The 22,026-nt window shown below is 42.6% G+C and overlaps 1 protein-coding gene across 4 annotated transcripts in view; it reads right to left on the reverse strand.

Moving 5' to 3' along the window:
• Positions 1 to 279: 279 nt before the first annotated feature.
• The window catches only part of cyth1a (cytohesin 1a), a 51,281-nt gene continuing 29,534 nt past the window's right edge, over positions 280 to 22,026 (reverse strand). For 2 of the 4 annotated variants that reach the window (XM_074656590.1, XM_074656591.1), the window contains exons 2-13: positions 15,856 to 15,938; positions 12,144 to 12,208; positions 10,843 to 10,909; positions 10,639 to 10,757; positions 9,381 to 9,461; positions 9,076 to 9,188; positions 8,238 to 8,386; positions 7,259 to 7,371; positions 3,412 to 3,490; positions 3,243 to 3,311; positions 2,182 to 2,336; positions 280 to 897 (exon numbers count right to left, since the gene is read on the reverse strand). In XM_074656590.1, the coding sequence (XP_074512691.1) occupies positions 819 to 897; positions 2,182 to 2,336; positions 3,243 to 3,311; positions 3,412 to 3,490; positions 7,259 to 7,371; positions 8,238 to 8,386; positions 9,076 to 9,188; positions 9,381 to 9,461; positions 10,639 to 10,757; positions 10,843 to 10,909; positions 12,144 to 12,208; positions 15,856 to 15,938 (1,172 nt within the window). In that variant the 3' untranslated portion in view covers positions 280 to 818. The remainder of the gene's footprint in view (positions 898 to 2,181; positions 2,337 to 3,242; positions 3,312 to 3,411; positions 3,491 to 7,258; positions 7,372 to 8,237; positions 8,387 to 9,075; positions 9,189 to 9,380; positions 9,462 to 10,638; positions 10,758 to 10,842; positions 10,910 to 12,143; positions 12,209 to 15,855; positions 15,939 to 22,026) is intronic. The other 2 variants (XM_074656588.1, XM_074656589.1) reach the window with 1 other exon arrangement.

Below are 22,026 nucleotides of genomic sequence, written 5' to 3' on the forward strand. Positions count from 1 at the left end.
TGCAGCGGTTCGTCCCCACACATTTACAAAAAAACAGTTCAGTCTGGGACACAGATGAGGCTTTTCGTTCCTCTGAAAGTGTCGTGTTGTGAACAGGGATCCATGTCAACGCCGACATGGAAAGTTTCAGTAACAATCTCCTGAGTGGCAACTTTTTTTTTTCCTTTTCTTTTTAACTATAAAATCACTAACAGTTGGCAAATCATTCCCTCCCTCCCACACCCGCCCTACCTTGCAGTTTCAGTTTTTTTTTTTACAAAAGCAAACAAACAAAAGAGCCTGAAGAGGATTTGACATTTAAAGCTGTAAAAATATCACCCGAACATATTAAAGCACATCAGAAAAGGTCTTTTCTTTCAGAGAGCGAGGAGTATTTTGGTTGGAGTGCCACACTTGGTCAGACCTGCTGAGTTTAATCGATGTGTGCTACGGGGGGGCTGCATGAGTGTATGCATGTTGTGTACGTGTGCAATGTATATGGGATTTGTTTTAAAGCATCTTCGAAGAGGATTTCGCCGCGTTACACAGCAAGATTTCCTTTTGGCCTCATAGACAAGAGAGCACACACAAAGCTGAGAGAGAAAGAGAGACAGGAGGTTAGAGGACACTTTGGCCCTGACTCTTATCTAGAAACCCCAGCATGCTTCCTGTTTTTCTGGCCAGTAGAGTCCCAAAGCCAAACCTAGTTTATATCCTAGAGAAAATCCCCTGGAGAGGTCTCTCGACCGCGGCCTCTGCACCGACCCAGACGGGGCGAGCAGACACCCGGACCCCTCCCCTGCTCTGTTCAAGTGCAACATCTGGAGCGCTGAGCAGCTCTAGTGCCTCTTCATGGACGACACCTTCTTCTTCCTGGCTGCCAGCATCTCGTAAAAGGGGTCCCTGCTGATGGCGGCTCTGTGGACACAGACGCAGAGGGAAATGTCAGCGAGAGAGGCATAATAACATAAGTGTGCAAATTGCTGCACTTATACTGTAATGTTGGACATGCATGTGGAAATGCAGGTGCATTTGCATCTAAGTAGTGCTCATTTTTTCATTTACGAGTGTGATTAGGATCAACATCTGCAATACCTGACTACTGATTAACCATTCATTGAGGTTTTTTTACGCACTTAGGAGGAACTGCTCAGCATAATCAGCACTTGTGCTTTAATCCCACATAATTCTCTCTACGCTCTGCAACCGTAAAATCGTCTAGACTGAGCTCTAACATTGTGGAAGTGAGGTGTCATAAAATCAAAGTGAAAATTGGTTTAAACCAATCAGCTCTAGCTGAAAAAATACAGGTGAAAAAACATTAAAAACACTCAATTGTGTGGTAAATTAGCCCATAACTCACCTCAAATCTGAACACACAAATGAAACACACTTTTAGATTCAGACTTACACTTTCTGAGGACATCATTATCTCAGATGTCCATCGCACATAAAATGTCCATAAATCCACTTGGAAATCATAGAAATAAATCGCTCCGTATGACTCCAGAACTTGTCAGGAGAATCACGTTTTTAGAAATCCAGTTCTCCAGATAGTCGTCTGCATATCCATGGGTAAATTAGGTGCAGACGGGAACGGTTTGGCATAATTTTAATGTTGCCAAGTTGCCGAAATGCAAACAAATACGGGCTGATTCAAGTTGTTGCAAGACGGGAGAGAAAACAGTTTTTTTAACCCCAGTGAAAATGTTGTTTTTGAAAGGCTAAATGCCAGGATATATGGATTGAAGCTGAATATTTCGTCAGATAAAAACAAGTTGTGATTTTTGGAAATGAATATATCTATCTTTTTTTCTCAATACACTTTGACTTCACAACGCTCTGGAGTTATTTGAAATGTTTAGATCACATGAATCGGAAACAATCCTACGCAGCCACGAGTGGAAAGTAATTCTACAAATAGTATAATACTTATAATATTATTTCAGCCTAGTTTTGATCTGCAACTGAGCACAAATACCAGGTTTCAACAGGATAAATACATGCAAAAAAAATAAATAAATATGCACAGCATTCAAATGTTAATTTAGAATTTGAATGCCAACGTTATGAATGAAGCTTCGAAGCTTTGAGCTGTCTGGTAAAGCCCTAAACAGGAGTGTCTATGAGCCTTACATGCAGGTTACAAACATGCCCTGTATCATACTATGCCTTCAACAAGTGAAGGAAGAAAACATTTACTTGATGCTGTCCATCCATTGCTCTTTCTCCTCAGCGGTGGGGGCAGAGATACGGTAGAAGGTGTGGTTGCCCTCGACGACGCGTCCGTCAGTCTCAGTCTTGCACGCTTTTATCACCTGGTCCTTGTTGTCAGGTATGAAAAGCTCAAAGCAGTTCTGCAGAAGTGAAGAGGATGGAGGTCAGAAATTATAAAAAAGTATAATGCTTACAGACAAAAATAACTATTTATAAAAAAAATAAATGCTATAAACTATTAGCTCATGTACAGTTCCACATGTATAGATTTAGAAATCCCTCTTTATGGCATATTGTTTATATACTGCGTCATATAATGTTGTGAGGACGTAACTGCCAGTAAAAGGGTTTTCTATATACAGTATACTGTATATGTATATATACAGATCCTTTGATAGATCAACTAATTGATTAGTCGACTAAATCGTATGAGTCTTAATCGACTAAGAACTTCTTTGGTCGAGGACAGCCCTTATATTTATTGAATAAACCAGTTTGATTGATTTTGTAGTTCGTCCTCAAATGTCAAAGAGGTGCAGGGTACACACCACCTTTCATCAACGAATTAATGGCTACATCTATTTTTAATATTATTTTTGCTACATTTAATGACATTTATCGAGTAATTTATTTATTTATTTTGGTTGTAGTTTGAGTTGCCACGATTAATCGATTAGTTATCAACTATTAAATTAATCCCCAACTATTTTGATAATTTATTAAACGGTTTGAGTAATATTTTCAGCTTCTTAAATGTGAATATTTTCTCTTTTCTTTACTCCTCTATGACAGTAAAGTGGATATCTTTGAGTTGTGAACAAAACAAGACATTTGAGGACGTCATCTTGGGGTTTTAGGAAACACTGATCGACATTTCTCACCATTTTCTGACATTTTATAGACCAAAAACTAATCAATTAATCAAGAAAATAATCAAAAGATTAATTATCTTATTAATCGTTATTTGCAGCCTTAGTTGTAGTAAAATCTAAATCCCAGTCCTGACTGTAATCACAGGAGGAACCACTAGAGGGAGCTATACTTACAGGCTTCTTATCCTCCACCTCCTTGATGCTCAGGTTCTCCAGCGGGATGATTCCTCTGGGCTCTTTGTCCTGGACAAACATAAAATATGTGAGTGACGTAGCGCTGCACACGGGGGAACGACAGAGAACAGATTATTCACTGTGACTGAGAGAGTGATTCTGCACTCACTGTGGTGTACTCAAAGTAGTACAGACAGTTGTCTGTGAGGATGAACCACCTCCTCTTCCAGGTTTTGACTCGTCCCCCTGTTGTGGAGCAAACAGCCAGCGTCAGAGAGGATCAGCAGGAGAAAAGAGAGAGAGAGAGAGAGAGACGAGCACCGAAGCACCGGGTCGAGCAGCAGACAGGCAGACAGATGTATGGGCAGACAGACAGATGACGGCTCCACAGGACTCCTTTTACCCATAACATCCCGCCACTCTCCCCTAATCCACCATGAGCTCACCATCACCACAACTGCAAAGCCTTCAGCTCTCTGACTTTATAACTACTTATTCCTTTCCCCCTTTTACATGTTAATGTAAATACTTTTAGCTATTTTCACACCTAAATGGACACTTAACAGTAGAGATGTTCCGATACCATTTTTTCCTTCCCGATTCCAATACCTGAACTTGCGGAATTGATTTCCGGTTAAACAAGTTGATTTTTTTCTGGGTTAATAAATGATGGTATTGGATCGGTGCATAGACTGGCGTGTCTGATACTGGTATTGGAACAACTCTACTTAACAGATTTATCTCAAATAGTTGATAAATACCATAATAAGGCTAATTGAAGTGGATGTGAAGATGCTACACAATAAAGCTACATGTCTCCAGAAATGTCTGGAAACTCACTTGGCCCTGTTTCTCTATCCTTAGTTGCTGACTCAGAGGAATGAGCGTGGAAAGGATCGATAGACTGCATACAGATATATGCACTTTGCACTAACTGAGCTTAGTAACTATAAGATGGTTATATAAATGTGGAAAGCACTCCAGTGACTTAATACGAGGGGCTGAATGTGGAGAGTAAGGGAGGATTAAGCTGTCTTTCACGCCCAGTGGGGGCTCTCTGGTTAACTCTTGCGCCCGCTGATCTGTGGCTGACCTCTGACCCCCTTTTGTCACCCATACTTCCTGCGAGGGGAAACCTGATCAAAGTAGCAGATGGCACTCTCACTCTAGGACGATGGGATGCCAACCAACAGAGGGGGCAGGAAGCTCAGCAGCGCCTGGAGCTATGCTCGGCTTCTCTACAGGCATCTCAGACTTGAATTTCCTGTTTGTTAAGTAACTTCTCAGTCATATAGGGGCAGTGTCCAGTGAGTCTGGACATGGCATAAAGACCTTGTCTAGACTACGCTATCCCACCACCAGTGTTAGTAAAAAAGCTGCTTTGTGAAACCCATCTACCAGGATAGAGGATGTTTATATACAGACACGTAGAACACACGCGTATTATCATATAACAGAGGTAGCACTGTTATATGATATCCCATCATATCACATGATTGGTCAAACACTTCAGTCTATGCTTGTTCTAATCTACATCGACACACGCTCGAGAGCCCCCTCGCCACATCTCGACTTGTGTTGCGACAAAAAAGCAGACAAACAGAAAAAAACACAAGACGCGATGGCACAGAATCACACAGCTGACGGAGTTGATTGAGTCGGTTGTGATTGGGTTTTTCACGGTCATGTCAGATCCTGTCACTCCCGAAAAAAGAGAGAGAGAGAGAGAGAGAGGTGACCTCCTCCCGTGCAAGAATGTCTGGGACGAGGCGGGGCGTCCCAGGAGATTGTTGCAGAGATGCGTGGACGGTGCTGGGCCGGAGTGGAGCTGAGTGGAGGGGGGGGCGCCCATGCAAGACAGGGACTGTGGGAGGCTGGGCGAGTACAGGTGAAGAGGTTGTCTTGTAAATCATATCTAGTTGTTGAGAGTTTTATGATTCCTTTGGAAATGATTTATCTCAACAGGATAAACTCTTCTTATCTAATGTTTTTACTAGGGCTCTTATTTTGTAATTAATAGGAAATATGCATAAATTACAAGCTACTAACCATGTAAACTTTAAGTGTGTACACCCTTTCGATACACTCCTCTGCCCATGCCTCTCTCCCACAGTTTGGTCCAGTCCGGTCTAGCACCACACCGGGCCGCAGCCACACTTTGTTACCTCTCAGATCCATTTACAGCGTCAGATAAGGAGAGCAGAGCCACATTGTTGAAAAGGTGCAGTATTCCCTTTCCATGCAACCAGAGAGCAAACAACAATAAGCCAATGGGTGAATGGGTTCATGATCAATTTCAAGCAAAAGTCCTTTGTTGTGCTCTCTGTGCGGAAAAAAAGGAATAATGCAGCTTCCAAAAAAAAAAAAAAAAACAGATCAAAGAGAGTGACCACCACAGCATACAGAGAAAAGAGGGTCAAAATGCTCGGTAGCGTGGTCACAAAGCATCGGCTCGGCGGGCCGAGTCCACGGGGTGGCGAATGAACCCGGTGACCGCCCGGCAACCGCCCACAGAGATAAAGAGAGCGTGGACAAACCACCGGCTCAATGAGAGACTGAACAGACAAACATCTGAAGTTCAAATGAGTCAATGGAGAGACAAAAAATAAAAACAAAAACCCTGTGTGAAGAGAACAAAAGCATGGCGGACCACCAAAAGCACCCGAGAGCTGAGAGATGGACTAGCGTTTGGGAAGAGCAGGTGTACATACCTCCTGAGGAAAGACAACAGCCAAAATCATGGGAACAAACAAACAAACGAAGAGGAAAAGAAAACAAAAAAAATCAAATTAAATGATAAGGAATTATTGCACCACAGTCCTTTTAATCTGCTTCCAGGGAGGCTTTGATGCACTGCTTTACAGCTTTAATTTAGCAATGATGGACAACAGATTTCTGCTGTTATTAAATCCGCCCAGAAGGGGGAGATCTACTCAATGTCATAGCTACTGTAAAGCACTACATTAAATTATCGCCTCCACTTCTGTTGTATCCAGTAATATACCTTCCACCCTGATTGTTTTACTCAGATCTGCCAATTTGGAGTCATTGGAGAAAGAGTAATTCTTCACTTTCTTGGCGTAGTCGGTTGTAAAGATTCACAGCGATTGGAAGATTTAATTTCACTTTCATGCTTTTTTATTACATTCATTGTGAATCTGTACAACAGAGAGAAATCTCAGAGGAAACAGAGGATGAAGAGTTCAAGGCTTTTCTGCTTGTATTTGTGACCAGTGAAAGTAACAGCTGACATCCTGTAAAACACAGGAAACGATACAGGCATGTGTGTGTGTGTGTGTGTGTGTGTGTTCGAATATACTTTAAAGTCACAAATCAATGCAGGTCAAAAAGGCCTTTAAAATGTCACGAAACACTGTTAAAAAAATATTAGGATGAGAAAAATTATTATAAACACCAAGACAAACCCTTCATTATTAAAAAAATTCCAAAGCTTGCTGGGAGTTTCCACAATGCGACAAAGTATTCGCTTCAAATCTCCAATAAAATCAGGATCAAAAATGTCCACATAAAAAAGCAAAACAATCTGATCGAGATGCCCTCTCAACATAAATGTTCTAAACTTAGTGTATGTGCAGTATGTGTATGTTTGTTTATGTGCATACACTTGATTTACAAGCTATAAAAGTTGGGATTCGTACGTGTGCATGTCAGTGTATGAATATGCCCTGCCTTAAATAATTCAAAGGGCTCCGCATGTGCCGGCCTGATCTCATGGCCACATTCATAATACATGAAAGCGGGCAGAGATGTCTTCAGATGTCTCGGGTCGAGTGAGTACAAAACTATCCACACATGCTCACAGCAGACACCTTAACACACACTCACGGGTTATTGACCTCAGGGAGACATACTGTATTAACCATTTTATGCAGCCTTGAGATTATTTACCAATACGTGCTGCTATGAAAACACAACACAAAGTTATCACGTTGATGAGAGCACCGTTATTTTAGTGATTCATTATAAGTGTGTACACGTATTTACAGCGTCACTCACCCAGTTTTAGCAGCCAGCCCTCTCTGTCTGGGTTGAAGAAAGTGTGTGTGAGGTCGTTGCCGTCGTCCTCTGGGATTTTGAAAGGCTCGTTCTTGATGCTCTCGTACAGATTCTACAATAAAGGATAGTCGACTATGAACACAGTGCGGGTTTGAGAAATCACTCAGGAGGAGGGAAATAGAGCTCAACAGTGAAGTGAAAATCCCATTCATGTTCTGGATCGCGGATTTGATTATTAACCATAATGTTGTAACCATCCAAGGTAGATTTAACACGAGCCACCAGATCATGAAACGATAGTATATGCTCCTGTAGAACCCACAAGTCTGTATGATATCAACCTTGTTTTTAAGAAAAATATGTATTATTCACAATGTCATGGACAAGTACTACACTACCCACAATCCTAAGTGTAACAGCAACGTCTCTGATTGATGGAGTTTGCTATTACCATGGAAATTTTTACCGCAGCCGTGAACGGCTAGTGAGTGTACGTGCTCGTATGTGCTGCTCCGTGGTCTGCTACCGGATTTAAAACTGGGTCAACATGGCGGCTCGTTTGGAAACTTTCCCTTTTTTTTTTTTTATTATGAAATTAGTTCACCAAAATGTAATTCTGAAAACAATCATTTGAGGTGAGAAATAAGGCCTGCAGTTGCTGAATCTGTCTTCATTCTAGATCAACAGTTGTTAAGTTTAAATGTTTAACGGAGTTTCCAAAACGTGGCGAGTTGCCATTCGCAATGGTTTATGGGATGAGTACTTCCTTCACTCTTAAAATTATTATGTACACAGTGTCGTACCTTTGTCTTTTTTCTGTTTTCCAATGTTTTTTTTGCTCTGAATCAAATGTTTTATGGTCTTGTAATTGGTTGGTTTGATTCCATGCTCAAAACTCTTTATACAAGGATTTTCTGAAACGTCAATGGAGTGAATCACTTCTGGAACCGGAGCCGGTGTTTTTATAGTCATACTGACCCTGAGCAAGTCTTCAGGTAAGTCTCCTCCATCGTTGATTCCTCTGTTCATGGAGATGAATCGTTCCACAGCGGGCTTGTCCTTGACATTCGGGTTGTGCAGGCTGGTGTTTAGCATGATGATGGCGAACGACAGGATGTAACAGGTGTCTGTAACACAGGATGACACCATAAGAGAGGGATGAACAAAAAGGTTGCTGTTTACCATAAAACTGCTGCCGGTGTTTAATTTAAATGTGAATGTGAATTAGCTGAGCTGAAAGGACTGCACTTAGGGGACCACAGCCAAACTAGAGAGGAACAGATAGGCGAAGCTTCGTTAGCGAGGGGAGTGGGTGGGAGTGAAAGGCTGCGAGTGGGCAGCTAAGTATGCATGTGAGTTTCTGGACGTGCGCTCTAATGTGTGTGTGTTTGCTGAAAGACAACGTGGCCAGCACGCGGCTGACGCAGCAGCACTTTATCTGGCCTGTTAGGCTGTTGAGAAGTCCCATGCATTATTCACATCCATCTGCATCCATGTTAAGAGGCAGGCGGCTGTCTGCTATAGGCATTATTTCCCAAAAGCCAGACACTCTTATAGAGCATAGTTCACCTCGGCAGACTTTATGTCTGCTAAACAAAGCAGTTTAGTTCCATTGACATGCCATTAGATATGCAATATGGAGAAGTAAGTGCATCAGGAAGACAAAAGTTTATCTGATAAAGTCCCTAAAAATTAAGAAATTGAGAGTTTAAATTAGTTATTTATAATATTCTGATTAGGAATTTGAATTATAGTAATTGAAATCATCAATATTGCTGACAAAAATGGCTATATTTGCATGGAGTGGCGGCGCTACCTGTGGACTGGAAAACGCCAGGGTTGCATTGGCAGTAGCGCTGAGCGAAGGCCTCCATCATGCGGTCGATCTTCTGAGCTTCTCCCGGTAGCCGAAAACTCCACAGGAACTGTCTGTCAGGGGGACACAGCTCAGTAGTCAGATACAGATTCACTTCCACTTCGTAAAAAATCACAAGAATGAAACTGACAGCTGCAGCCTTCCAAAACTCTATCACACATGATTCACATAAAAAGGAGGGCAAACCTACAGGATCTAGTCAAGGACTTGGTGAGTATGGAGCAGACCTGAGGATGTTGTCTTACCTTAGGGCCTGAACCAGGTTGAGGTCTGTGAACTCGTGAAGCTCCACGAAGTCATGCAGGACTTGGAGATTGAAATCATCTCTACAGGAGACAAAACATGACACAATTCTTACTGGTAAACATTTCAAAAGTTTTTTTCTGCTAAATAAATACACAAAAGATCAGAGCTGCAACTAATGATTATATTCATCATTGATTCATCTGACAATTATTTTCTCAAATAATCAACTAATTGCTTGGTCTATAAAATGTCAGAAAATAGTGAATAATATCCGACGCCAGTCCAAAACCCAAAGATATTCAATTTCCTATCACATTAAGACAAAGAAAAGCAGCAAATCATCACATCGTCAGACTCAAGGCCAAGACTAAACTGTGCTTGTAATATAGCTCTTCGTAAGATTTTGATCGCTGCCTCATTTGACAAGTCGTCGTCCCATCAGGACGGTGTCTGAGGACTCAGCTCAGGGTGTGATCTGGCTCACATGGGCTTAAAAAGGTCTGCGATACGCTGCATACTCCCATTAAACCCAATAGAGCAGGAAAAACACCCACCACCTCCCTTTCATTAATCATCTAATCTCGATCATGACATCACTCCCGACCTTCGTGCCCTTCAGAGTAAATGATCTGCCCTGTGGGATTATGGGAAGGCTCTAAGGAGCTCTCGCTGACATAGAGTCATATCCAGTCACTACCGTTCCCAGTGGACGAGTGACCAATCGTGTCTCAAGGCTCTCACGCTGCTCCTCACAGATTGAAACACACGTGGAGAGCTGGATAATAATCAGACTAAGAGCATCCATCAACAGCCTGAACTCCATTTCCTGGTTTGACCTCACAGAGCACATCCTGACCGCAACCCTGCCTGTCCTGTAGTCCCTGAGCGGCGCATACTGTACATCAGGCTCATTGCTATTTCCTGTGTTATGTGTTCACTCTAACGAGGACGGTCTCAGCTCTCGAGTGAAATCTTTAATTGCCCTCAAACATTCCCGAGTCGTGAGTATCTTCATCACGTTATGAATGAGTAAGATAACCAAAGACAGATGGAAGCTGTTGAGTAACGGACACCGTCTTGAGAGGATGGTCTAAATGTGGGACCAATAAACTAGAAAGGATGGGTGTGTCCCTGACCAAGAGGAAACACAGCAATATGGAAAATATGTACTCGCTATTCGATGCTTTTAACAACCACATAGATGGGTGCTGGTGAGTCATGAGCGAGAGCATGAGAGGGAGATGGTTAGATACTGACCTCTCTCCGAGGTAATCTCCGATGGCTGTTTTGTTGAGGCCTTCGCCCTTGTAGAGGAACTGAGCGATGTCGGTGCTGGTATGCTTCAGCAAGTCGTTCTCAATCAGGAACTGGATCCCCTGAGAAAGAGACAACACCCCGGGTTATTTCCTGCTTATGAGAAATCATATTGCTGAAGAATCACAACAGTTGCTTTCCACCTACCTTTTTGGGGTCCATGTTAAATTTCTTACGGCCCATGGCCACCTGTTTATTCCTCTGCATATTTTTCCTGGAACATAAGAGTGAAGGTTGTTGTTAGTTGTTCTTGATGTGAACATAATAATGTACAAATGTATATAGATTTCTTTATTACATTTTGTCTTACAAAGTTAGGAAAGCCATGTTTAAGTCAAGGCTGATGTTGCCCTACACATAAAAGAATGATCCCAGTCACTTCCACACAGCAAGGCATACAGCTTATTAATTAAACACTGGTATCAGATCGGTACTCGGTACTAACTTCCCTGAACTCAAGATAATGTCCTTAAATTGCATGTTTAGTCCGACCAATAGTCCAAAATCCAAATATATTAAATTCAATATTACAGAAGACTCACGAAAACCCAAAAATATTCACTTTTGAGAAGCTGTTACCAGCAATTTTTGCTTGATATACAACTCAATCATTGCTCTATCGTGAATACATTTAATTTTTGTTGCCTTTTAAGTATGAAAATCCATTACAGTCCAGGCCCATTATAATAAATGGATTTGCCTCATTTCCCGAAAGTGTCTTTCCCATTAACATTTTTCATTTGTTTGGCGGAGGCCGGCCTTTCCTCCCCCTCCACCGTGTGATGACAAAGCATTGATAACATCACACGTATGGGAACGTCTCATTTCTCAGGCCTCGAGTTATTCAAGGGGTCAAAGTGCACTCAAAGAGTTTCGGCATCACCATGGTTACATCTCCATCTCCAGCCGGTGAAGAGGTCACCACTTCTTCCCACTCATTCACTCGCAGCAGCATTCCTCCGGCTCTTGTCTGCCAACACTCCAACACTCGACTAAACAGACGCTCCGTGACTATCATGTACTTTCTTCAAAAAATGGATCGGAGGAAACTTGGATCACAAGAAGGTGCTGAAGACTTTAATGGGTTTTAGATCCAAGAAAGATTATTCTGTAGCTGATGGGATCCCTATCCACTTGAGTAGACCAAACATCAGCCCTCCCTCCCTTGGGACCGTCCATTGTCTGCCTCTGCCCGTACACCCACTGCATTATTCAATGAGGCCTCCCATCATGGGGGTGTGCCTGATGAAACATTTAAACTGCCTTAAAAGCATAAGCCAATTTGGGGAGAGAGTTTGGTGTGACGGGATCGCCCGACCTGCCCATCAAACATTAATAATTGACAGCTTCATTTGCTAAGTTAATAGAAGGCAAACAACAAGCCGGTTTAGGCAAAACAGAGAGAAATGTGGGTGTAGTGGGGGGAAGGGTGTGATCATTTTTCTTACCTCTCCTCAGTGGAACCCAGGTTTTCGATCTCACTTGTCACTTCTGCTATCTCATCCTTCAGCCGCTGCAGAAAAGACATAAATGTTAAGTCTTAAAATGTCACGAGAACGACAAGAAGATGAATTCATCATCGGCCTACTAATTTCCCTGACACCAGGAGGCGTGGACGACCAACACGGACAACATGCAAAGTATTTGTATGGCTCTATTAAAACAGTGCCGACGGAGAGGCCATCATCTCTGAGTCACCTCTGTTTGTCTATAAACCAGGTGGCCTTTTATCACATCCTGTATATAGTCACAGCAGCTAAACAAAGAGAGCAGAGTCACTTCTGATGAGCTGCAAATCCATCTCTCCTCAGATCCTGCTTTACTTGATCAAAAAAGAATTAAACACATTGTTTTTTCCGGAGCTGATGAAGTAGTAGGGCTGTGATAACAATGTGCTACAGTGAAAATGGTATCATATGAAACTAGGAAACCTACAGAACCCATTGGTACCAACCATGTCATACTAGGTTGTTGAGGCTGTATAATGCTCCAAACTTGCGCTAAATTTTGGCGAGGATAAACTGGCATGGCCATTTTCAAAGGGGTCCCTTGACCTCTGACCTCAAGATATGTGAATGAAAATGGGTTCTATGGGTACCCACGAGTCTCCCCTTTACAGACATGACCACTTTATGATAATCACATGCAGTTTTGGGCAAGTCATAGTCAAGTCAGCACACTGACACACTGACAGCCGTTGTTGCCTGTTGGGTTTGAGTTTGCCATGTTATGATTTGAGCATATTTTCTATGCTAAATGCAGTACCTGTGAGGGTTTCTGGACAATATTTGTCATCATTTTGTGTTGTTAATTGATTTCCAATAATAAATATATACATACATTTGCATAAAGCAAGCATATTTGTCCACTCCCATGATGATGAGAGTATTAAATACTTGACAAATTTCCCTTTAAGGTACATTTTGAACAGCGATTCGCGATCGCGATTAAATATTTCAATCGATTGACAGCCCTATGAAGTAGCTAAGGAGTGAGCCACTTTGCTTCCTTCTCATCTCTGTTGAGAGTTGCACAATGTGCAGTACCGATTGGGCACTCGCAAGACAATGGCGATGGGTAAAGACAAAGCTTATGAGCTGTAGTGCAGGAGTTTAGTTGGGTGGCGTTGAGGATGTGGGCGAAACTCCAGATTCATTTACTTAAGTAAACATGACAGTTAACTTAGTCCTTGCTGTTATTTGATAAGCACTAATAAATAAAACAATTTGTAAGTACAAATTGACTTTGGGCAAATAGATTGTTGAACCCTGCTTAAACTAAAAACTGTCTTTATCTCATATCAACGCATATGTGTGTGTGCTCTCCTAAACAATCCTCTCATTCTCAATTCGATTAGGCGGAGAACATTCGGGGATAACCTCAATACAAATGCAGGAAGAAAGTGGATTATATTTTGTGTAGCGTTTTAGTGATTAATGGCCTTAAAAGGCAGATTTAGTCGATCAAGCCAGGACCGCTGGTGCCAGACTGGCGCAGTGAGGGCATTCCGGAGGGTAGAGGATGGAGAGGGTGACGTCAGCTTGATGAAAGTGTGGAATAATAAGTCCTGTATACAGAGAGAGCTTCCTCTTGATCAAGAGAGGTTTGCATCTCTTCAAGTAAAAGGTTACAATCATCGAGCCTCTCCATTCATATATACAGTTTATAATTTCTCCTGTATAATACCAACTCACTATAGGCCAAACCACAAAGGGAACATCTGTGTTTTCAAGGCCTGCGCAATCACAACACATTCCTCAGATGCTTGTATCTGCAAACAAAGGCTGTGCTCATACAGGGAAGTGGGTGGTTAGGGTGGTGGGGGGCCTTGACATGCAGGACCAGGGTGTAGGAGTCGAGAGGGAGGAGAGGGGTCAGTGTGCAGAAAGAAGAGGAGTAGGGCTTTTCTATTGGCACTTTTGGCCATGCAGAGTCAAACCATGGCTTTGTTGTTCAGCTAAGAAGAACCATCTCCCGAGTCAGGCAAGGGTACGCCCGACCTGCCTCGGAGCAGGTCGCGGTGACATCTTGCCGGCCACGGCCAACCCATGACAACCCCACTTCTCCCCCTCAAACAAGTTTAGTTTCTCTCCTGCGTCCCAGTTTGTACTTTTATATATCTGCTTTATTTTGCTGTTTGGCTTTCAGCTGTACGGGAGCTGAGTTAAGTTACTGCTGATGAAAACCCAACATTTCCTGATTTTGTTGCTTCATAATAAAAAGCTTGTAAATAACGGGAGACATTTATTGTGAAGAATATTGGAAATTAAATGTGTTCATCCACCGTTTTACAGCCACTCTTTTGACCACTAGTCATAGCCGTGGTTCTAAAACACCCTCAAGTGGGTAGCTCTGGTGTAAAGGAGAGGCAAATCCCTGCCTTGCTGGGCTGAAGTGCCGAGTCAAACCGAGTCAAGCCAAGCTAGCCAGTACATGTGTATGGAAAAAGGCAAGAGGTGAGGAGGAAAGGAGAGGACGGGGAGGAAGCAGTGGTGGCCAGAGAGGGGGGGAGGAGCAGCGATGGAGAGCCAGGCTCATAAAAGAGAAGGTGTCGGATCAAGCCTCTGATGTTTGTCTGTCAGGACTAGTGGACGTTGAGACGCCCACTGGGACATCTGGAGGCCAACTCTCTGCCATGACAGTTCCGTCACCTCTCTGTGTCATTTGCTTACAGAACTGGTTATTGAGTGACTGAGCAGCTCGCTTCGATAATCAGCTCTGCTCTTGGGTCAAGGCAACAGCCAAAAAACAACGATCATGGGCCATGGACAGGAATCAAACAAACCACTTTAGGGAAATTCGGCCAAGCTGATTTGAATCCTGGCAATCCTTGGAAATCAGAGCACATGAGGGATATTCGACTGGCTGCAAGAGCATAATCCTATTTTATCTGTATGCTTATCTTATTTTGGTACTCACAATATATTCAAAACCACTTGTCCAAAAGATCCTTCTATCCATAAATAGAGGTCTTTGTTGACACAGTACATCTACAAAACACAAATGGCTTAACAGTAAACAGAAATGGTTTGCTAACGAAGCGAGCACTTTGCAGGAAATACCTCAAATTCCACTCGGGGTGAAATGTTTTAAGGACTCCTTGGAAAAGAGACATTTCTACAACTAAATATTTGACCAAAACGCAAAGGAGTTGTAGCTGAAGGCTGTGGAAGTGAGCCAAATGTCTGGACCTTGTACGACAAGAAAACTGAAGATGCTCTTGCCACCTCGAGCCTTTAAATCTCAAAACTGGTCATTTTAATGGGTGAATCACTTGAATATGTTATTATTATTAGCCCGACTGTGGTATAAAGTTTAACTGGGTCCAATCTGCATAGTTAGTTTACATTCAATACAAGCTTTTACAGCCAGCCAAAGTTACAGCACCCTGAAATGTGTTGCAGTTGGGTAAAAATATTTGTTTCCAGTTAAAATCAAGTAGTTTATTTTCTCTTGAGACCCTTTTTTTATAGAGAACTCTTGAAACAAGTACAATTTAAGTTGGAAAATGTGATTAAAAAACTAAAAAGAAACCTGAAAATAAGCTTAAGATGGACATTTTCTGCAGTCAAACACATGGAGTGCATGCATCTGTTTCTATGTTTTAAGATTTGCACATATAAACATTACAACAGCCTCCATATCTTATTCCAATATTACCTGAATGTCCTCCAGCAGCTCCTGCTTGCGCCGGCGGATATTCTCCAGCTCCTGCTGCTCCTCTGGGGTGAGGTCGTCCGGCACTGGGGAGAGATGAGAGAGAGGATGAAGGGTTAGGACAGAAGCACCCAAAATATAATGCACCTTAATCCTTCTATATGCGTATCTATCCTCTGAGGCGTGTCCCTGAGGATATCACAGAAATATTCTCCTTGATATCAGAGGGTGATTGAATGCCTACGGCGAGGGGTGTGGAGTCTGCCAAGCAATCGATATGTGGTTAGAAAGGAGAGGAGAGGGGGACAGGTCAGACAGCAAATGAAACATCTAAACCAACAGTAAACCACGTGTGCAGCAGCCAGGTGCACTTTGAAGAGGATTTAAACTTTTGTGTGTAATCTGTCCGACTAAATGAAACAGTGCAGGTCAGCCAAGCAGCGCTGAGCATCGGCGCCAGAGTAGCACAAATGTGACAGGTCTCAAAGCGCTGCCAGTCCTCCTGTCACTCACTCTATAGGCTGCTATAATTAACTTTGTCTGAGGGGCGAGCAATGTGTCCTGATTGATGGACAGTGTGTTTATGTGTGTGTGTGTGTGTGTGTGTGTGTGTGTGTGTGTGTGTGTGTGTGTGTGTGCAACCCCTACCTGCACTACAAGCATAAAGGGACACCACTAGTATCAGCACTCTAATCATAAAAGCAGTTCAAGCAGCACAATCTCTGTTTCCTTTTCAGCACTGCACTGGAAGCATTTTCCCTTTACTCTCTTCTACCTTTTTATTTCAGACTATAGGGCTGCAACGAATGATTGTTTTCACTGTTGATTAGTCTGAAGAACTGCATGATCCAACGTGCAACAACAACGATCTCCTTTAGTGAATGCTAAACTTTAGTTTAACTTCCTTCCTGTGAAATTACATGAAAGCCTGTGCCCTCTGAGGTGTGAAAAACCAACCATTTGGTCGCTCTGCAGCAAAATAAACTGCTGCAAAGCGTTGTTTGGTAGACACTGGCACTTAGGGCTGTCCTCGACAAAAGAAATTCTCAGTCGACTACACATTTTGACGACTAATTGATTAGTTGATTAAATGGACAGTTTCTCCACAAAGAATCACACAAAAGCACCACATTAAATCTTGTGTTTATCATATATGTGCTCATAAGTTTCTTGGAAATGAGTCATTCAACATGAAAAAAGCATTAAAAGCAACTAATCAACTAAAGAAATCTTGTATTCAACTAACAGACTAAGAGGGGGCAGCCCTACTTGCACTGAAATATTGTCACAGTATTCACAAGACTGGAGATATTTGCATAGATGACAGTCGACCCCGCTGAACCCTGACAGTGTCATGAGCTGCTCAAGTCACAGCGGTTATGTTGGAAGATCATCTCTGTCACTCAGTGACTCTTTCTGATTCCCCCAGTGGCCAAGCACAAGCCGCCTCCTGTGACCTCCTCCTCCTCCTCCCCTCATTACCTCAGCAGCAGGGTTCAAAGGTCAAAGGGGTCGAGGCTAGGGTTGACTCTGTGGATCTCTCCGCAAACGGTTAACAAGGTAATGGTTATAGAGTGATAGAGGACAGAGGAATCTTCAACACAAGGTTTTATATTACTCATTTCACAACAATGACCTGAATAAAACTCCCTTTTCCTCTGACTTTTCCTTCACTCTCCTAAATGAAAACATTAATTCAATATTGGTCCAACATAATCCCAATAAAACCGCCAAAAATCACGACTAAAATGTGAGCGGCTAAACTGTGAACGCAGTGTACCTGCAGTAAGTAAGAGGTCAGCGGAATGAAGGTTACAAAAGCTAAACAAAATCTGGCACAGCAATCAATAAAGCAAGGACGAGGCCAGCCATCCAGAAATGATGAGCTCCGTTGTGCTTCGACACACACAAAACATACACAACGTCACAATTAGCGAAATACAAGATCAGCGCATTTAATTTTACTGCAACGAAGATTTTAATCCAAGCGTAAAATGATATCCCAGAGAGGCAGCATAATGCAGAGCACTTATTTTAATAACAGAAAGTATGCTAACCTAAACATCTTGAGGCAAATACCCATGACACTCACTGGAATGTCTGCTAATATTTAACACAGGGATAATAGACAATGGAAGTCCAAAACAAGAGCCTTATAGCGGGCTGTTAAGGAGCTCCAAAACAAAGCCATGTTGTCTTGTTTTCAGACAGCCGGGGGAGCACACTAGTCCACTCGAGGTTGACCTTTCACACATACCTCACAGCCTACAGGAACCCTGGCGAACTGGCCGTATTCCATACCAAATGTTCAGGGTATCCATGGAAACGATGGTTAGCTCTACACAACTGTTCTCACTTACTTAGGGGAACTGACACCAAAATAAATAGGTGCACAACCTTTTGGTCAGACAGTTCCCTCGAGAGCAGCTCATATTGGGGAAAACATGTTTTTATACAGACTGAGATGCACAAACAGACACAAAGTGCCGACAGGTTTGAGAATATGCGTTCTTCTAGCATTTAATGACCCTGTCTCCCGATCGACTGGGGGAGTTAATGTCACGCTGAGTAAACCCAGAGCGGGCAGCAGCACAAACAAGAGCAACAGAGAGGATGAGCTAAAACGCAGGAAGTCCTTCCTTTTTCTGGAAATATGATGTCAGGTTGGGCGGCTGGCGGACGCTAAAGGGAGGCCACGCCACACAAAACAAGACAGCCGGACCCAAAACAACCACAGCATTTCTGTCTTAAAAGAGGACCACAAAGTGACGGACTGACAGTAGAGAAGAGGACTATAATTAAAAAGAAACTGAGCAGAGGAACGTTATCATTTGGAGGATGGAAATCATCTGTTCCCTTGCCTTCTTCAAGAGCACAACAACTTGTAGGAAATCAGTATCTTAGTCCATCAGCAGGGCAGATGCATGATGACACCCTGGTCCTGGGATTAAAGGGCAGGATATCTACCCCACCACTGCACACGTCATCCGTTATCACCCACAAGATCAGATTTAGGCTGCAGTCGAAAAGTCCAAAAATTACATCTTTTCCTAACATCGATAGAAAACGTCATGAGGTCAAGGAAAGATGTGAAGGAGAATACAGAAGGACTTAGGAAAAGACAACCGTGGTGTCAAGAGAATCCAACTGCACTTAGACTAGGCTCCGTAATGATGATGCGATAGCGGCGGATGTTATGACGCAAGTCTGCCGTGGTGAAACTACAATGTTCTGAAGATGGACTACAAAAGGCACGTCATCACCCCGTGCGTTCTTAAATAGCTCTTTCAGTGACAGGCTGCTTCACCCACGGTGTGTGAAAGCAAGATACTGCAGATCCTTCTGCTGCTGTAACACTCCACGTCAACATATAATAAAGGATTACCTGACCTAACGTGGACAATCGGTGAAAAATATTACTTCACTAACAAGGTTGGAACTGAAATAAAAAAGGAATAGCCGAGTTAATTTTTGAGTCATGGAGAAGGGGTAAAACCATTAAATGTATACTTTGGATGTAATATATTTATGTTGATTGTTTAATGGTTTGCTATATGTTTACTGTTTAATTTTATTTGTTATTCTTGCCTTGTTATTTACTTATTTGCTACTTGTTCAAAATAAATAGAAATAAAGTGAAATGAAATGGTTCTCACTCCCTATTCATATTCATCAACATGAATCCCAATTAGTATATGACTGTATGAAAAAAATGGTAAAATCCATGCAAGATGGGTAAATATTCAAGACCACATTAGGGAAGGGAAAGGCCCCACCCACGCATGAGCCAAGGGTGGGCACCAAGTGGGTGTCATTTCCCGGCAGATGAGGGGGGAACCCATCCACTTAAGTAAATGCTGATCGCTGCTTGTTTCCCTTCCATCTGGGAGCGCTGCTTGGCTGTCATTCAGCAAACCTCTGCACTGGTATGCCAATGAAAAGAGGCCGTCATCAGAAACAGACAGGAAGTGACAAAGACACAAGACAGAAAGGGTAAATAAGCTCAACAAAAGAGTGATGGAGAGGATGGGTTTCTGTAGTGAAAGCTTGATTTACTCATACCTTAATAATATCCATCTCTTGTTGATGCAGTGATACAACTAAAAAAGTTTGAGGAGCAAATGATATGAGAGGAAATGTGGTGTTTTTCCCTCCATATTCACAACATGCACCACTCCTCATCTGCCCCATCTGTATCTGACTTCAGGAGCCTCTCAGAAGCAGAGGGCCCCTAAAGCTATACATCTGGGGCGACCCTGTATGTACAGTATGTAGTGTTTTCTACAGGCTGAAAGAGAAACACGGGCCGCCCACATCTCCACTCCTTCAGGGACTCACGCTGCCCGGAAAGCAGTTTATTCAGGGGAATCACATGCACACGGAGGCGTGCTTACAATGAGCGCAGTCGTGCACATACACCAGGGTACAGTCACGCGCACTCGCATGCGTAACACCCACACGAACACCAACGCCCGGGGCTGACACAGTGCGTCTCCCGTTGTGCCTGGCGCTGCGTCAGCACTCGGTAACTTGCTTCAACTTTCAACACTAACACCATCTGACTGGAACTGTCCAGACTGTGTTATTCAGACTGAATCCATTATATGACTGCAAAGATGTTTCAAATAGAGAGTGTTAACCAAAGTCAGCATCGGAAAACAAGGCAGGACATTTATAGTAGCGAGAAAATGATACTGAAATTACCTCTTCACATATATCAATACATCAAGTTTTTTACTGGATTGAATAACTTGCTAGGTGGTGCAGTGATTTGGGAACGTGCGAGTGGAGAGCTGATAATGACAATATCCCTATTTTAAGGAACAACTGCCCTTTTGTTAAATCTGGGACAGTATAATCTGAGCTTTGGCCCTCATTACTAGAGAGTGCTGTTTAATCTAAATTTGACTCAAAACACTTAATACATTCCCTTTAAGTAGGGCTGTCCTCTCTTAGTCGGTTAGTCGACAAATCGGTTGTTTTGGTCTTAGTTAACTAAGATTTCTTTAGTCGATTAGTCATTTTTAATGCTGTATGACGTATTTCCAAGAAACTTAAGATCATATCTCTGGTAAAAACAAGATGTAAAGTGGTGCTTTTGTGTGATTCTTTGCGGAGAAACTCAGTTTTACAGATGTGTTGATTAAATCAACTAATCGATTAGTCGACAAAATGCTGAGTGATAGTCGACTAAGACTTTCTTTTGTCGAGGACGGCCCTACCTTTAAGTATAATCCTGGGGCCCACTCTTGAAGTAGCGCAGCCCTAACCCTAGGGCTGGGTGCAATCTATTAATTTTGTGCCCAGATCTAAAACAAATGACTATTTTCAGAGCATGTCAGCGCGAGCGAGCGAGGAGCCCGCGTGGAAGGATTTTGGATGGAGCGTAGAGTGGATTTTTCAAAAAGCATCACCGTACCTTCCTCTCCATCCCGCTCTAGCAGCAATCAAACAAAACCAACAAGTTATATTCATTCAAGAAAGTTGATTTAATAAAAAAAGACTCAGAACGATAAATAACTTTATTCAAATTGTGAATTTGGATTGGAAATGCATTATTGTTTTTAGGGTCAAAGCTTCAGCGATCTTCACAGCCCTAATTCAAATACAACACAGCTTGTTTTTATTTTTTGGAGGGAGTGTTGATTTGAGTGTAGCAGCCATGGAAGTACTCTATTGGTATCGGTATCACTTTAAGGGTACTGGTATTGGTACTGGCATCGTAACTTTTTAAACAATACACAGCCCTACCCATCTCGTACTACAACTATTGTTTTACTTTAACTCTTCCTGCGAAACTTATGTGCCTTTAACATTTTTAACTCACCACAATGCTTCATTTGAGCCCTAAATCCCATATAACAGTGTCTTTATCTCTTGCATCTAAAAGCGTCTCTAGAGTTCCTAGATGGGCGAAGTAGTTTTTAGCGAGGGCTGGGTCAGCGGAGAGCACTGGGGAGGTGACATCAAGGGAGATACCAATTATAGCTCCCTCTCCCACAGCGGCGGAGCCCACTAATACACATCCTGATTGCCATCCTGGCAGAAGAGGCAGACGTCTCATTTCCACCCAGATCACTGAGGAACTCTCCTTGGAAAATAAGGAAATTAGAATTCTTGAGTGCTTGTAGGATCTCTCAGCCCCTCCTCCTCCCATCCCTGCAGATGTGACCC

The sequence above is a fragment of the Sebastes fasciatus genome, chromosome 13 (assembly GCF_043250625.1).
Source record: "Sebastes fasciatus isolate fSebFas1 chromosome 13, fSebFas1.pri, whole genome shotgun sequence".
NCBI classification, from domain to species: Eukaryota; Metazoa; Chordata; class Actinopteri; order Perciformes; family Sebastidae; genus Sebastes; species Sebastes fasciatus.